The sequence below is a fragment of the Chionomys nivalis genome, chromosome 8 (genome assembly GCF_950005125.1).
Source record: "Chionomys nivalis chromosome 8, mChiNiv1.1, whole genome shotgun sequence".
NCBI classification, from domain to species: Eukaryota; Metazoa; Chordata; class Mammalia; order Rodentia; family Cricetidae; genus Chionomys; species Chionomys nivalis.
In genome coordinates this window covers 50420671-50437729 of record NC_080093.1, presented here as the reverse complement: position 1 = coordinate 50437729, position 17059 = coordinate 50420671, and the positions used below count along the sequence as shown (strand labels likewise).

Below are 17059 nucleotides of genomic sequence, written 5' to 3'. Positions count from 1 at the left end.
TGTGAGTTCAAGGCCAACCTGGTCCACAAGTCTACAAGAGCTAGTTCCATGACAGCTAGGACTGTTACACAGAGAGACCCTGTCTCAAAAAAAGGAAGGAAAGAAAAAAAACTAATGCATGAGAAAACTTTTTGATATCTGAGGAAGGAAGTGATTGGACTCAGTTCATGTTATACTGGCTTGCTGGCTAGAGAGGTATATGCTCAATGATAAGCGTCAAACATGTAAGGTCCTTACTTTAGAATCCCAGTACTTCAAGGAAAAGTTATCTGTGCTTATCATCACCAGAACAAAATTTCAATCTTCAAAAAAAAATCTGATCATCAAGTCAGAGGTGGCTTTTCATCATGATGTTGACAATAGCAAAATAAAGCCTTCAGTAATGAGGTTAACTATAGACCAAGTGTTCACACTGATGTCTATTTGCTCACAGCTCTAGGAACTTAGTATTCCCTTTACAGAAAGTTACAGCACCAATTTCAAACCCTCTCCCTTAACTATAATTCCACCTACAGAAGCACTTTTACTGTCTTCTATTTTTAAATCATCTTGTCTGCCGGGGCTAGGTATGTAGCGCAATCATAGAACGCCTGCCTAGCAAGGAGGACCTGGGTTCATTCCCCAGGAACATAACTAAAAACTCTTAGATACCTCAGCCTTTTCTTTCCTTTTTGGTTTGTCAAGACAGGGTTTCTCTGTGTAACTCTGGCTGTCCCGGAACTCACTTTGTAGACCAGGCCGACCTCAAGCTTAGAGATCCACCTGCCTTTGTCTCCCTGAGTGCTGGGACTAAAAGGCATTTGCCACCACCACCCGGCTGCCTTAGCCTGTCTAGTACTAGAAATATAGCCACAACCCAACACATCCATCTAATAATTTACACTTCTAATAAATAACAGGCCCCTAGTCCAAAACTGAGTCACAAGTTTGACAAAGGCTCAAATTAAAACCCAGTTATCCTTCAAGGATGTCCATAGGGAACCAACAGGCTAACCAAGTGTGCCCGCTCCAACTCCACTGGCTAACTATATTATTTCTACTCCATTCCATTCAAGATGTCCCTTGTACTGCAAACTTTATTTTTTCATAAGCAAAAGAAATGTCATCCTAAAACACAAAATAGTGTCACCAGAGATGGGGGGTCGTCCATATTGGTGTAGTCTAGTAGGTTAAGTCATTGCTATGCTGCTATGCAGCACTCACAGCAAAAACTCAGATGACTCCTGTGTTGCATTCAAACCTATATCCCAAGTCCTTTGCACAACTACGTGTTTCACCAGGTCAGCTCAGTGTCCCCAGATTCCATTGTCTCATTCCTAAGATGAATTTCTTTTTACATGTATGAGTCTGAGCCTGTGAGAATTTATGTGCACCATGTACAGGACCCACAGAGGACATTGGATGTTATGCTTCTCTAGAACTAGAGTTAAGAGTTGTTATGAACCGCCAAGTAGGTTCTGAGAACCAAACCCAGGACCCTCTGCAAGATCAGAAAGTACTCTTAAGCAAAGAGGCATCTCTGGAGCCCCGAGAAATGAAACTTAGTAACTGAGTATAATACATACCCTCATTTGTTTTATGTTCACTCACCCCTTTAGAGACTATTATGGAATAATAATTACAAGAGGTAATGTATTTTGGTTTCAATGAACATTAACATATAAAAATGACTTCCTTTTTTTCAAGACAGGAAGGGTTTCTTTTTTTTTTTTTTTTTTTTTGGGGGGGTTTTCGAGACAGGGTTTCTCTGTGGTTTTGGAGCCTGTCCTGGAACTAGCTCTTGTAGACCAGGCTGGTCTCGAACTCACAGAGATCCGCCTGCCTCTGCCTCCCAAGTGCTGGGATTAAAAGCGTGCACCACCACCGCCCGGCTCAGGAAGGGTTTCTTTGTGTAGTTTTGGAGCCTGTCCTGGAACTTGCTCTGTAGACTAGGCTGACCTCGAACTCAGATCTGCCTGCCTCAGTTTCCCAAATGCTGTGATTAAAGGCGTGTGCCAGCACTGCCCAACTAAAAATGACTTTTTTGATACTACTATCACTTTTTGATATTTCTGAGTTGGTTAATAAAAAAATGACTTTTAAGCAATACTTAGAACCATGATCATGTCAAACGAGGTACTAAGGGCACGGTTTAGTTGGTAGAGTGCTTCCTTCATAGCATGAAGGCGTTCCTGGAGTCATTCACATCCCAAGCACCATATAAACGGGACATGGTGGTACATGTCAGTAACCGTAGCACTTGGGATGTGAAGACAGATATGAATTTAAGGTCATCCTAAGCTACACATGAAGTTGGGAGACCAGCCTCAGACATCTAAGACCCTGTTCTCAAAACAAACAAAAAATTAGAAAAGAACAAAGTTGGGCTGGAGAGATGGCTCAGAGGTTAAGAGCACACTGACTACTCTTCCAGAGGTCCTGAGTTCAATTCCCAGCAACCACATGGTGGCTCACAACCATCTATAATGAGATCTGGTGCCCTCTTCTGGCATGCAAGCAAACATGAAAGGAATGTTGTATACATAATAAACAATTTAAAAAAAAAAAAAAGAACAAAGTTGAGTATGGTGGTGCACACCTTTAATTACAGCACTCATGAGACAGTGGCCTGCAGAGAGCTAAGTCTAAGGTCAGCCTGATCTACCTGTTGAATTCTGGGCCAGCCAGGGCTACAGAGTGGCAACCTGTCTCAAATTTAAGAAAAAAAAAATGCTGGATGATAAAAACAAGGCAGAAGTACAATTATCACACAGTTAAGAGAAAGAGCCAGACTGCGCAGTAGCAGCGCACGCCTTTAATCCCAGCACTCAGGAGGCAGAGGCAGGCAGAGCTCTGTAAGGTTGAGGCCAGCCTGGTCTGCAGACAAATTCCAGGAAAGGCTCAAGTTAAGAGAAAATGTATCGAAAACCCAAAAAAAAAAAAAAAAAAAAAAAAAAAGGTAGAGTCAGGATTCAAACTCAAACCTGAGTTAAATCTTACCAAAAAAATTATTCTCTAGCCACTGACACATCCCCTTCTCCTTGGTCCACCCTTTGCCTAGCACTGCTCATTAACTCTAACAGTTCGCCGGGGTAGGTCCTACTTTCCAGTGCAGAGCTCTCTCCAACCAACCCCAGACCAAGCTCCCAAGCACTGCCATCTCAAACTTTATAAAGATTTAATTATGAGCCAGAGGGAGACCTGAAATTAAGAGTTTTCAGAAGAAAAGGCCTTATTTTAGCATCTTTTTAAAACATAATTTAGATAAATATTAGCTTTCTGTGTACTATTTTATCTTCTCTATTACCCAAATTTCTATTAAATAACACCAGTCCATAAATCTAGTAAATATATTTTCATTATGGCTTTACCATGCTACTCTATTGTCCCTTGACTTGGCTTGATAGGACAAAATGCCTGGAGAACCAACAGACTGTGCAAGGACTCTGACACTGCTTAGCTGGGGACACAAGGGGGTTGTATAGAAAAGTAGCACACTTCTAGAGACCGGCTCCTCATTGATATTCTCTCATTATCTCTATTTTAAGAAATGGAGCCCCAGCAAGGCAACAGAATTTAAAACAAAAGCCAAACCTCTGAAGAGGGCAGGCTGATAAGGTTATGTGTATGTCTTGTTCCAGGAATAAACCAACAAAACTTCTCCAATATGGCCAACATGTAGAGATGCTATGTGTAGAAGTTGAATGTTCTGAAGATGCGATGAAAATCCATTTCCCCAAAACACTCGTTACATTTCCATCCTCCCATTCACCAAACCCATCTTTCCCCAAGTTTTAAGAACTTGAAACTCAGATATCGATAAAAAGCAAAGTATGAGTGGGTTATAGAATTAATAGAGATGAATAATTTAAATAGTTTTTTTTAACAATCTGCAAGAGAAAAGAAAATGACAAATGATTTAGCTCTGTAGCTCCTTCTGGCTTGAATGAGAACCCTGAGGGCTGGGGCAACGAGGCATCAGGATCTAAAGATGGCCAACAGTTAGACTGATCCAATAAACCAAATCACTTTGAGTTTAGCTGCAAAAAAAGATCAACACTGGCCCTGGGAATACATAAAGCTGGTTGGAGGGGGGAGATTGTTTTTGTTTTCTGCAGGAACCATGGAATTGTGACTGTGGCAGAACAAGGGCTGGAGGAAAAGGAAAATGACAAAGAGATACTGCAAATACCTAGGCCACAATCAGGCCCTACATCCAACCCTCTACTCCCCCAGAGCAGTCACACCAAATCTGTAACTTAGCTCTCAGATCATTCTACCATCACAGAGAAAAGTATTAAGAAACCTATCTTTCCATTCTACCCACATGAGCAGCAAAGCACCTGAAGGCAAGGTGATGAGCAGAAAGAGAAGCAAATAAGAGAGCTTTGATCCCAGTACTCCCTGACATTTACCCGTTAGCCACAAATAAGAACTTGTGAGTTTGAGGCATTTTTTACATGATGGGCAGAAGGAAGAAGACATTTGGGGCAAACTACTGTCACAGCCAAGTTCCGATGATGCCAATGAAGGAGGCAGAGACAACCCTCCCCATCTATTTTGCAGCTGCAATCACACATGCACGCACACACCTTAATCCACCAAGCCCCCAAATGTCTCTAAAGCATCCTTCCCCAAGGAGTATCAGGATTCTGTTATCACTCCACTTAACCAGTCTTCTTTTATCTACCCATCAAGTTCAAACCTCCATTTTATCCCTGGTTCAAACTGCCCAGGTCTTCCAGCCCTCTTCCAGACAAGCTCTGAAGTATATCAATTCTTTGCTCAATCTCAGCATTCCTTCTTGATTATGTTTGCACCCCAGCCACTTCTCATGAATGTTTTATAATACCTTCAGATATAAACCCAGCAAAACAGTATCTAAAAACCATAATAGATGCAGACAGGTGTTGTGATGACCGAAGTTGGCAGGACACATGAAGGATGCTCCATGATGAAGTTCAACAGGCGAAGTACACGATATGGTCAGATAGCCCCATATGCTTCATATTTTCCTTGCCCCTCATTTCTCCAACCACAGGGTAATACCAGATAGTGACATCACCTCCACTCCACTATGGCTTCTTTCCCAGGTCCCAGCCTCAACACTCACTCAAGCCTACTGCCTGGCTTCATTAGCTTTGTCAACACTGGCGGCAGCCCATTACCCAATCCCAGTCAGATCTCAGCCTGAACCATCCTATAGGATTGTAGTTTTTGCTTTGTTTCCTGAACTGGGAAAAGGTCATGGACATTAGTCAAACATAAGCAGAGGAAAATGGGCATTGTTCTGAATATTTATGTGATCAACTGAAACTGATCCATCTGCTCTCCAGTTCTAAAGATGGCATGCTATTTAAGATGATAATGAACTTAACCCCACTTTCAAGCACCTTTCCATACCTACTCTGGGTCTTCAGGCTGCCTTTCTTTAGCTGTCATGTCTTCCTGGATGTCAAACTGGCTCACCTGACACTGAATGCAATCAAGACAATGACAACCAGGTTTCCAAACCACAAATCGCCCCAAGTTTTATTTGTAGTCCATACAAAAGAGAAAAAAAAATTAAGGTTTCTAACACCACCTACTTGGGCAGATAGGGAATTGGGACTATGCCAGTCACCATCAGCTAAACTTCAGTGGCAAGCAGGGATCTGGACACATACCACCTGACTGTCCCAACCGGATCTCAGTCTCAATAGTCTCTACAGAGGACAGTCAGGGCCCCCTGGACTGCTGGCATAGGTTGGCCCACAGGAAATGGTTAAAGTAACCCTTTCCTGGCCTCCCTCACATCTAAAAAGAAAAACGCGCCGCCCGACATCAGCTGTAGGTTGTATCACCCTCCAAACAACCTCAAGTATCGCGCAGAAAAATAAAGGGAGCCAGGAAAAAAAATAAAAATATAAAAGAAATGCCCATTCTGGGAAGATGGCAGGGTAGGGGAAAACCGCAGATCTACAGCCAGTAGCAAGATGTGCTGCTGAGGCAAAGAAACAAAGCAGGCTACTGCCAAATACAAAATGGTCCTCTCCTGGGGAAGGCCCACACGGTAGAGGGAGGGGATGAAAAATCACCATTGGGAGAGGTATGAAACAGGGTGGTGATGACCTGGGTCTGAACCCTACCCTACCTCTTCCTCTCTCTCCCTTCCTGTGGCGCCCCATCCCCAGGATGGCCCTACATGCGGCGCTGGTAGCCAGAATGCATCTGAGCTGCCCGCAGGTAATCATTATAGGCGCCCGAATAGCGTGCGTAATCGGAATGGGCATCGGGCAGGCGACGGTAATCCAGCGAGGACTTTGTCGGCGAGCGGCGGAACGAAAGCTGCGACTCTGATAAACGGCGGTAATCAGAGAGCTCGGCTAAACGCCGGTCGGAACCATACCTAGTCGAGAGAAGAAGACAGTTGGTAAATGAGACAGTTTACGGGAGGGCTCCAAGTGGGCCTAGGGGAGATGCCATTGGGGACAGGGAGGGTGTTATCAGATTTGTCTCAAACCATTTGGTTTCCTTGTCAGAAGGCTCATCATACTATCCAGGCCAAGAAATCAAACAAGGGTTCAAGTCAGCAGGAAACCAAGCCCTCTGCTGAAGCTCTCTCCCTTCCAAACTGGTCAAGGTGAATTCTGGTCTACATTCCCAAACAAACTATCCCCATTCATGGGCCCTGTACAAAAAGACCTTGGTTCATCAACAGAACGACGGAGGAAAAGCAGGGTCCCCAACTTCCCAGGGTGAACGCACCTCATAAGCTTGCCTGCAGCCAGTGAGTGCCAAAAGGACTACTCTCTCACATCTACCCCACCAAAACCAGGACAACAGGGAATGGGCTTAAGACAGTGGGAAAAGCTATGAGCCAATCCTACAGAAAGTGGCTCCAGTGGTACAACAGGCTATCCTAGAATGGTGACGTTTCCTGGTCCTAGGTTGTTGGTATCACCCCAGACTGAGCACTATGTTCCACCTAAACTCTGATGGCCAGAAATGTTCACTCACCCTCATGACCCTTGGACAGCCCACAGAAGACCAAGTGAGGGGCCAATGGCTCCTGTTTCCCTCCCATGCCAACCTCAGCCCCTTGCCCTAAGCCCCAGCTGGGGGCTGAGGCGGGGGGGCATACAGTACCTTTTTGACATGGCGACAGCCTTTTTGTAGGGATCGTCGTAGCTGGCCCGGGGTGGGGAGAGGCGGGTACGCTCATAGGGCGGCGGGGTGCTGTTGGCGTTGGCAACGGCCCCCTGGGACATAGACAGGTAGGCTGCTGACGGCTGGCCTGTCCCATCGTAGGCACTGCCGGGCTGGCCACGGTAGGAGGCAGCAGCCTGGGGATGCTGCTGAGCAGCATACGAAGCAGCCAAAGAGGCTGACGACTGAGCGCGGTAAGGAGCTGCCAGGGTGGCAGAAGGCTGAGCCCCATAGGCAGCTGCTGCACCATAGGAACCAGTGGCCGCAGCAGCAGACTGAGCTCCATATGAGCCTGACAGGCCCATTGATGCTTGAGCCCCATAACTATTCAGCTGGGTCTGAACAACTGGTTGAGCCCCATAGGAACCAGCCATTGGGGTAGTGGCTTGTGCAGCATAAGCAGCTGGCTGGCTAGCATAGGCAGCAGCTGTGGCTGGCTGTGCCACATAAGCAGCAGGCTGGGAAGAATAGGAAGCAGCCTGTTGGGCAGCATATGGGGCAGATTGGGCACTGTAAGAGGCTGAGGGCTGGGCATTGTAAGAGGCTGCCTGGGCTCCATAGGCCAGTGAGGAGGCTGCAGATTGGGCACCATAGGAGGCTGCCTGAGCTCCATAGGTACCTAGGGAAGAAGCTGCTCCCTGTGTGTTGTAGGAAGAAGCAGCCGCACGAACCCCATAGGAAGAGGCAGCTTGGGCGCCATAAGAGGATGGCTGGTTACCATAAGAGGCGAGGGAGGATCCCTGAGCCCCATAGGAGTTAAGCGAAGAAGCTGCAGCTGCCTGACCCCCATAGGTGGAAAGGGCTGACGCTGAGGGCTGCGCTCCACCATATGGGCCAAGAGAGGAAGCTGCAGCAGACTGGGAACTAGGGCTGGCCAGCTGACCCCTGTATGGGGCCCCAAGGGAGACAGAGGGCTGAGCACGGTAAGAGGCTGCCTGGGCTGCCATGGGCTGAGTCCGATAACCAACACCCAAAGAGGCAGAAGGCTGGGCCCTATAGGCAGCTCCCAGTGACACTGAGGGTTGGGCACGGTAGGTGGCTGGCTGGGCCGTCAGAGGAGCCACATAAGAGGCTCGAGGAGGTGAACGGCGCAGGGGGCTGCGGTCGCGACCAAAGAATGGCGGTGTGGGCTGACGGGCTTGCCCATCAAAGCCACCAGTGCTGTTGCCAAAAGCCTGTTGGTAGTCGAAGGTGGCAGAGAAGCCACCAGTTCCAGGGAATGCTGTATCCCCAGCCCCTGGTTTCTTGGTCTTGTCCCCAGACTGGATAGCCAGGGCAGGCCCCTTCTTCTGCCCCTTGGTTGAGAGTTCCACGTTGATGCGCTTGCCCTTCACTTCCTTGCCGTTGAGCTGCGCGATGGCGGCTTTGGCATCTGCTTCCTTCTCCATGTGAACAAACGCGTAGTCTGATAAAGCAGCAGACAGAGGGTTAGCAATTAGGGGGGCAGGGCATGCTACCTGTTGGGTCCCAAACTGGACACACAACAGCACCCAGCTGTTGCCAGCTACAACCAGGCCTCCAAACCCTCCTCTACATGAGTATGCCATGAAATGTGGCTGATGTGTAACAAAGCTTTTGACTGTCTCAAGCAGTCATTTGACTACGGCCTTCTTCCCTGTCCCCCTGCCACCTCAATCAACTAACTTTCTGTGAAAAAAGAAAAGCAAAGATGAACAACAACGCAGGATAAAAATCTTCACAGCTTCTATAAATATAAACCAGCAAACAAATACACCAAGTATTTCTAGATCACTCAATTACTCAATGTTCTCAATTCAAGCACATCTAATAACTAGCTACTTAACACTCACCTCTGAAGCTAAGAGCTTAAAACACTAAAAACCACCACTTCACAATTTGGCAAGACTCACTTCTTTGTCTAGGTCCAATTAGTAAAAGCAGAGTGACTGCAAGAAGCAAGCATTCACAGAATTCCTGCTAGGAAATCTTCCCCTTTCCATATTACTTTCCAGTTTTCACACCCACTTTCACATCCAGGACCCCTCAACAATCCTGGGAGGCAAACAGGTTCCAAGTTCCTATGAGGCTTGCTGTAAATCAATTTATTAATGCCAGGACCAAAGCCCCAGCTAGCTCTTCCATGCCCTGTTTCATCCCGGAGGTCCATGGACAGGACTGTGTAGTATAACTAAAAACGTTAACTTGCACAGAAGCTAGACCCTATGAATGTCAGTAAGATAAGGGAATGGAATCAGAGTCCACATTGCTTTCTCTGCTATTTCTTCTTCAAGGGACAGAAGAACACATTCCCCTTAAAAGACTGTTTACTAAATTTTCAGGTTTACCCTTAAAGGGCACTTGCTTTATTGGGAGGGGAAAGGATAGGGCCAGGGACTGAACACAGGAAGGGCCTTACACATGCCAGTTCAGGACTGAGCAACATCACCAGCCACCTACCTACGTTCTCTCATTAAAGACTTGAGTAAATTGTGTTGGGAAGAAGTCTAAGACAGGATATTGATTCCTAATCATCTACAACATAGGAAAAACCTTAAAGGGGAAGAAATTCTTGATAACACCCATACCACGAACCGTAATAGTGCCATCAAGAGGATATAAAGAACAATGAAAGGAACCTAAGGTTTTGCCCCTAACTCCATTTTGGACCTGTGGTTACTTTACATAAATTAAGAGGCAGAATCCAATCTCTGTCATATCAGTTCAAGAAATGAGGAGTTATCTGGATGGAATTACTAAGGCTATTATCTATTATAAAATAGATTACTGTGAATGGCCTCCCAACAGCCATCCTTACTTTTAGGACTTCATTCCAAGATACTTATCTAAGCTATTCCTTCCTATAGAACAAGTCATTTCCTGGATTTGAAGACAATGCCCCCTCCCAAAAAATAAAAGGCAAAAAGCCAAGTACAATATAATATCAAGGATCCTGGGCTACAAGGCTCAGCTTTAGATCCATTATCACTGACTTGTTAGGTGATCTTAAAGAACTTACCATTTATTCCCCGTTAGAAAAATTTATACTACTAACCTCAAATTAGAGGTTCAAGAAGACAGAAATGCCTTGTGAGGTATAAATGGCTGCAAGATAATGGAGAATTATGACAATTCTTCAAACCTAAACTAACCAGAGATTTATTTCCCTAGAGAATATTATTTTTCATCTAATAAATCATAATGCCACATAAACTTGAAAGCTGCTTAATATGACCAAAGAACAAAATAAAGCTGGAGAGCTGGACCAGCAGTCAAGAGCACTTGCTGCTCTTACAGAGGACCCAGGTTTGGGTCTCAGCACCCACATGGGCAGCTCATAATCACTTCCTGTTCCAAAGAATGCCACACCTTCTTCTAACTGTGTAGGCAAAACATTCACACACATAATATTGGGGGGGTCAAGACGGGGTCTTATTATGTGACTCCAACTGTCTTGAAACTCACTATGTAGACTAGACCAGGCTCATCTCTAAGAGATCCCCCCCCCGACCATCTCTGTCTTCTGAGTATGGGATTAAAGATGTTCACCATTATGCCTGGCTTAATTTTTAAGAACAAGATGAACACCAAGCTTGATGTTCCCAGTTCAACAAATGCTAGTCTTCAATGATCCCATGGTCAAAAGCTGACTTTTTTAACAATTATGAAAGGCTAAATGTTACTTTCCACCTAGCCACAGGGTATTTGAATTGTCCTTTGATTGCTGATCTCTAGTTTAGGTTGATCAGCTAAAAATAGCAGTTGTGGACTAAGATATCTTTAAAAACAGAGAGGCCAGGTGTAGTAAAGCTTGTCAAAACTCCAGCACTCAGGAGGTGAGACAGACAGAAGGTGAGTTAGAGGTCAACAAGAGCTACAAAGACACTGCAAAAAAAGAAAAGAAAAAATGAAAAAGAAAAAAAAAAAGCTGCACTCACCTCAAGAAAGACAAAGGTACCAGGGAAATGCAATGACAAGCAGAAACACCCACCCACTCAAAAGAAAACATTAAGGTTAGCTGGAGCTTCAAAGTAGATGGGGCAGGAAGGTAAGGTAGAAAGAGACAACCAAACAACAGGAAGGACAAAGGAACCTTGCTGCATTCTTGCTCTTTGTTCCCCTCACTATGTAACCCTGGCTGGCATAGACCAGACTAGCCCTCAACTCATAAGAGATCTGCCTGACTGACTTGTTTTTTTCGAGACAGGGTTTCTCTGTGGTTTTGGAGCCTGTCCTGGAACTAGCTCTTGTAGACCAGGCTGGTCTCGAACTCACAGAGATCCGCCTGCCTCTGCCTCCCGAGTGCTGGGATTAAAGGAGTGCGCCACCACCGCCGGGCTGCCTGACTGACTTGCAAAATGCTGGAATTAAAGGCAGCTCAGTGGGTGGAGCATGGAGCATGGACCTCTCACCCATATCAAGTGGTTCACAACTCCGTTAACTCCAGCTCCAGGGGATTTAAAGTACTCTAGCTAGACTCCATATACACACATAATTTAAAAAAATAAATAAATAAAGTCATGTACCAACATGACCACCCACCTGTTTCCTTATCCTATTCAAAAATGAGCTAGGAAAAATACCTAAGAAAAATTTCAATGGATTTACAAGAGAAATTACATCTCACATCATCTATACCTTATACTTGGTTTTGAGTTTAGCAGATAAAGTGCTGCCCAGCATATGACAGTAGTAACCCTGTAACCCTAGCAATCAGGAGGAAAGGCAAGGAGGACCAGAAGTTGAAGGGCAATCTAGAGTCTCAGTGAAGCCCTGTCTCAAAAAAAAAAAAAAAAAAAAAAAAAAAAAGCTTGAATAGTAGCAAACCAAAAAAACGAGATTTAAAAACGTGGTGGGGGTGGGGTGGGGGCTTAGTGCCTTTAATCCCAGCACTTGGGTGCTCTGTATGAGTTCACAGCTAGCTTGGCATACAAAGGAGTTCCAGGACAGCCAGTGAGTGTTACATAGTGAGACCCTGTCTTGAAAACAACAAGAAGACTTATGAACTGGGATGTAGCCAGTGATGACATATACATAACAAGTGTAAGGACATTGGTTTGATCCCCCCATACTATAAAAAAGGAAAGGGGGGGACAGAAACAGTACTTTCAAATGAATAATTCAAATGACTGCCCAATTAATTAAGCAATAATGAGGGAAGAATGTCTCTGACACAAATATAGTCAACTTTTATAAGGAAATGTCCAAGCCTAATAGTAGAAAAACGTGTGAACTGGGCATCACAGCACATACCTACGATAGAAGCTCCTAGGAAGTAGAGGCAATTCAAATCAGGACTGTAGCTACACAGCAAATTCAAAACCAGCTTGGGCTGCATAAAACACTGTCTCAAAAGGGGGACAGGGACTGGAGAGATGGCTTCTGAATTCTCTACAAGACCTGCAGCTCTGGGGGCTGGAGAGATGGCTCAGAGGTTAAGAGCACTGGCTGCTCTTCCAGAGGTCCTGAGTTCAATTCCCACCACCACATGGTGGCTCACAACCATCTGTACTGATATCTGGCGCCCTCCTCTGGCGTGTGGGCATACATTGAGGCAGAATGTTGTATGCATAATAAATAAATCTTTAAAAAAAAAAAAAAAAAGACCTGCAGCTCTTGTATAATCAGTTCCCAGCACTCAAATTGTGGCTCACACCCATCCCTAACTCCAATTCCAGGGGATCAGACAACCTCTTCTGACCTCTGTGGGCATCAGGCCTGTATGTAGTGCACATACATACATGCAGGCACTCATAAACATAAAATAAAATAGACCTAAAGGTGGGGGGGGGTGTGAAGATGTACCTCAGTTAGTAGAAGCCCAGGGAATCTGTTACCTAGAAATGGGCTAAATCGCAGTAAGTAGCCAAAGTCAGACTTGTCAAAAACACTCAGAAACGAACTACTACTAGGGCAACAAAGAGCCAGAAAGAAATCTGAAGAACTCCAAAGACCCTCTTGCCTGCTGAACTTCTTTCAAAGAAACTACTGATGGAAATCACAGCATAAGATTAGCAGATGGTGGTGCACCAGCACTTGGGAGACAGAGACAGACAGATTTCTGAGTATGGAAGTCAGCCTGGTCTACAGAGCAAGTTCCAGGACAGCCAGGGCTATACAGAGAAACCCCATCTGAGCAGGGACAGAGGCGATATGATTAACAAGTTATGTTTTCAGGACCTTCTATGATGACACCACAATCTCTCTAGCACCAAAACTAAAAGAATACTAGAAACTGAGTTTTCCCAAAGACTAAACGCTTTTAAGTTTACGAAGTTGTGTAGAGAAAGAATAGCCAACCAAAAAAAAAAAAAAAAGGCATCTTTCTTTTCTGATATTCAGACCTGAAACTGTCCATCTTTGACTATCCAACAGTGCACAGTTGCTATAGCTGTGGAGAATAGTTATTGTTTGTTACAAGTCAGACCTAAGCTCAATTAACCAAGCAACTATGCTTTTTTTTTCCTGTAAAATAAAATAGCTGGCCATTCTGTGTAAGATAAAGCTTTTGCACTTTTCAAAGATTTGACAATTCAACCAAATGCCTATCCTCAGCCTCCCCTCCCAAAAATGAGAAAGGTATTTCGCAGAGCCAGTCTCTTCTAGTACACTCCCAATTTTAAAATGCTTTCATTCCCAAAGAGAACATCATCAGTGGAAGTATGTTTCAGATCGTCACCAAATCTTTCATATCAAAGTAGAGACTAGGTCATATCAGTCTAGAGTGTAGTTTTGCTATATTTGTTTCTAAAAGGAAAAATGCACAAACTTTGTAACTCTCACAGGGAATCTGCCTAGAGCTGTACAGCGTATATAAAGTTATTATCAACCACCACCCTCACTTCTACTTAATGTCAGTCCCAAACTAAGCCAGGCAAATTTCTGCCCTACCACCTGAGAAAAAAGTTTATTGATTCATATGAATTCCAACGGAGAGACTGTACCCTGAGGTACTGGATTCTAGATTTCCACTCTGGTAGCCAGCCTACCTAAGAACCACAAAAGAAACTAGATAGATCAATTAAACAGAAAACTCTCATAAAAACTCATATATCCCATCCTTTTGTTGGTCAAGTACCCAAACTGAGACCTTTCCCACTTTTACTTTAAACAGAAGCAAAAATCCATGCACCACAGTATGCTTAAAGACTGCAGGAAAGTATCATTCCAGATATAACCTGAGTTGAGGAAAACAGAATCAGTATCAATGCAGAACAAACATTTTGTTCCTGGTAATGCACACCCTATGACCCTTTAACACCCCCCATTATAAAAAAGACAACAATGGCCCAAAAATTGTTACTTTCCTGGATAGCAAATGAACTATTTGATGAGAATGAGCAAGCACTACCACCGCAGTTATTCCTGTCCTCATTATTCCCATAGGGCACGAGCAGATAGGAATCCAACAGAAGTAAGGCATGAGTAGGACATCACTCCCAGGTGGCATTGTTGAAAATGACAGGGCAAAGTTAACTCTGACCAGTGAAACAGACACCGGTCTGGGTTGTCCCTTAAAATCTTGCCAACAAAAAAGAATAGCATTTAGGAGACAAGCGATAAGACCCCAGGCTAAGAAAGTCAATAGGGTCTCAAAAAAGACATTTCCTCAAAGAAAACGCAAACTAGGGAGCTGTCCTAAGAATTATTCAAGCACGACTACTGAGTGAATGGTGTTTAGCCCAAGTTTAACAGACACCACGTCCGCCTCTCAACATCCCGCAAAGCCAGAGCACACCCCTTTGCAATCTCAAAGCTTATAAAACAGCTGGGCCCTGCGGCACCAACTTGGCAAGTAAAAACTACCTGGGGGGGAAGCCTCATAACAAAAGCCCCCTTCCACATGCAAAAATAAAATCAGGGCTTCCAGCGGGTAAGATGTAAGACTGAACACAAAGTGGGGGAGGGACCCCGAGAGTTGGAAAGCACAAAACTATCAAGGATAACCCACCAAATATTGAAAAGCCAAATGGATTTGGAAAAGGCCCCTCTGGTACCCAAAAGGAGATCCATGACAGACAATACTAATAAAGACTGCAACCCGAGAAACGACCAAGGGCCCCGTTACCTTCCGCTTGGGAGCATTCGTAAGGAGGAAACCCCGGGGAGGCCTTGGGGCTTTAGCCCCCGCCTTTTCCCTCTTCCCGGGATCTGACCGATGTGTGGAGAGGAAGTGGGAAAGTGGCGAAATCTTCCCCGCTCCATGGTCCGGCTGGTGCCCGTCACTTCCCAATTTCAGTTTGGTACCAAGTCCTTGCAACCAGAAAAATGCACCCCAACCCCAACCCGATACACTCGCAAGTCTCTGGCGCGACCCCAGGCCCGCGGCTTCGCCTAGCAGTGGCCACCGCACCCGCCCAGAGCCGACTCCTCCCACTTGATGAATGTTGTTGCCTGGACCGCAGAGGAGGGTGGCGGTACCCAACTCGCCCCCAACACCTTAGGCCCCGCTCCCGCGCACTTCCCCACCATTCCCAACCGCAAGGACCAACCCCCCGGGTAAGGGGCGTGGCTAATAGGCTGAGTGCACCGCGCGCGTCCCCTCCCCGAGCGCGCTCCCGCGTTACCTTTAACCACGTCACACTCGATGACGCGTCCACGGCGCTCGAAGAGGCTGCGCAATTCCTGGCTTGTGCATGCAGCCGACACATTGCCCACGAAAATCTTCCAAGTGTTCAAGGGCCTTGGGCGCGACATCTCCACCACGAGCGCGCGACCTGGACGCAGCTCGTGGCCATGCAGGGCCTCGATGGCGCGCACCGCGCCAGCGTTCTCGCGCATGTGCACGAAGGCAAACTGTTTCATGACGGCGCAGCTCATGACCGTGCCGTAGGGCGCGAAGAGGGCTGCCAGCTCCTCCGGCGTCGTATCCGCCCCGTCGACATTGCCCACAAAGATCTTCATCTTGACGCCGCAGCCGCCTTCCCGGAGAGACGGGAGCTCTCCTACAGCGACAGGCAAAACGTCCGAACGACCCGCAGTCTTCCTCAGGAATGGCTGGCGACCGAGAACCCCGCCGCGCAGGCGCTCTAACTTAGCCAATTGGAGACTGCATCCCGCGCCAACAGCAGCCAATCAAAGAGGTTAAGAGAAGATGCCCTTTGATGCAGCCAATCCCAGAGGGCCTGGAGCCCGCTGGTTCTCGCAGGGGGTGGAAAAGGCACCGAGGCGCGCGACCAACTGCCGCCGCCGGGGGGAGGGGAAAGAAGGGCTGGCGGTGAGGGAGCGCGCTCGAGCTGAGTCGGCAGAGGCCTAGTCCGCAGAGCGGCCTCTGGCCGGGGTGTGGCTAGCCGGAAGGGCCCCGAGGAAAACTTTGTTCTCTGGGGGAAGGCAGGGCTCCTGCTTTCCAGCAGCCTCGGCCAGACCCGAGTGTTGTGGAAGCGTGTCTGCCGTAAGGCTAGGCCTGGCGGGAGACACCAGGACAGCCGCCTAGATCTAGGATCGATACCCGATACTGTGCTCGGCGGTCGGGAGAGGCACCTCCCCTGAGTAGTTTGTTCTTTGCAAGCACATTACTTGGGGTTGCTGAGGCTCAAAAGGATTTTGTCGACAGTGAAAACTGAGCGTCTGTTCAAACCTGATGGAATTTACGATCGAGAAATACAGAGGTGACAATTTATTGTATGCATGAAGATTTTCACAGTACAATGTTTCATGAAATAGAAGAACAGTTAACCTAAGGAAGCCAAAAGTTGCGGCTTAAAAAAAATACGAAGAGGGAGACATGCGTGGTGGCACACCCCCTTTTAATTCCAGCACTCTGGAGGCAGAGACGGATAGATTGTTCGAGGCCAGCCTGGTCGACATAGTGAGGTCCTAGACTGCCAGAGCTATGTAGAAACCCTTAGAGGGACAACTCACTGGTTACTAGCACTTACGGCTTTTCGAGAAGACTTGAGTTCAATTCCCAGCACTCACATGGTGGCTCACAGCC

The 17059-nt window shown here is 46.3% G+C and overlaps 1 protein-coding gene across 2 annotated transcripts in view; it reads right to left on the bottom strand.

The window, feature by feature from the left end:
- Positions 1 to 16118, bottom strand: part of Rbm14 (RNA binding motif protein 14) — a 30455-nt gene extending 14337 nt beyond the window's left edge. The window contains exons 1-3 of one of the 2 annotated variants that reach the window (XM_057779637.1): positions 15693 to 16118; positions 7108 to 8572; positions 2957 to 6367 (exon numbers count right to left, since the gene is read on the bottom strand). In XM_057779637.1, the coding sequence (XP_057635620.1) occupies positions 6160 to 6367; positions 7108 to 8572; positions 15693 to 16029 (2010 nt within the window). In that variant the 5' untranslated portion in view covers positions 16030 to 16118 and the 3' untranslated portion in view covers positions 2957 to 6159. Of the gene's footprint in view, positions 1 to 2956; positions 6368 to 7107; positions 8573 to 15692 lie in introns of those variants that run through there. The other variant, XM_057779641.1, reaches the window with a different exon arrangement.
- Between the last annotated feature and the right edge of the window lie 941 nt (positions 16119 to 17059).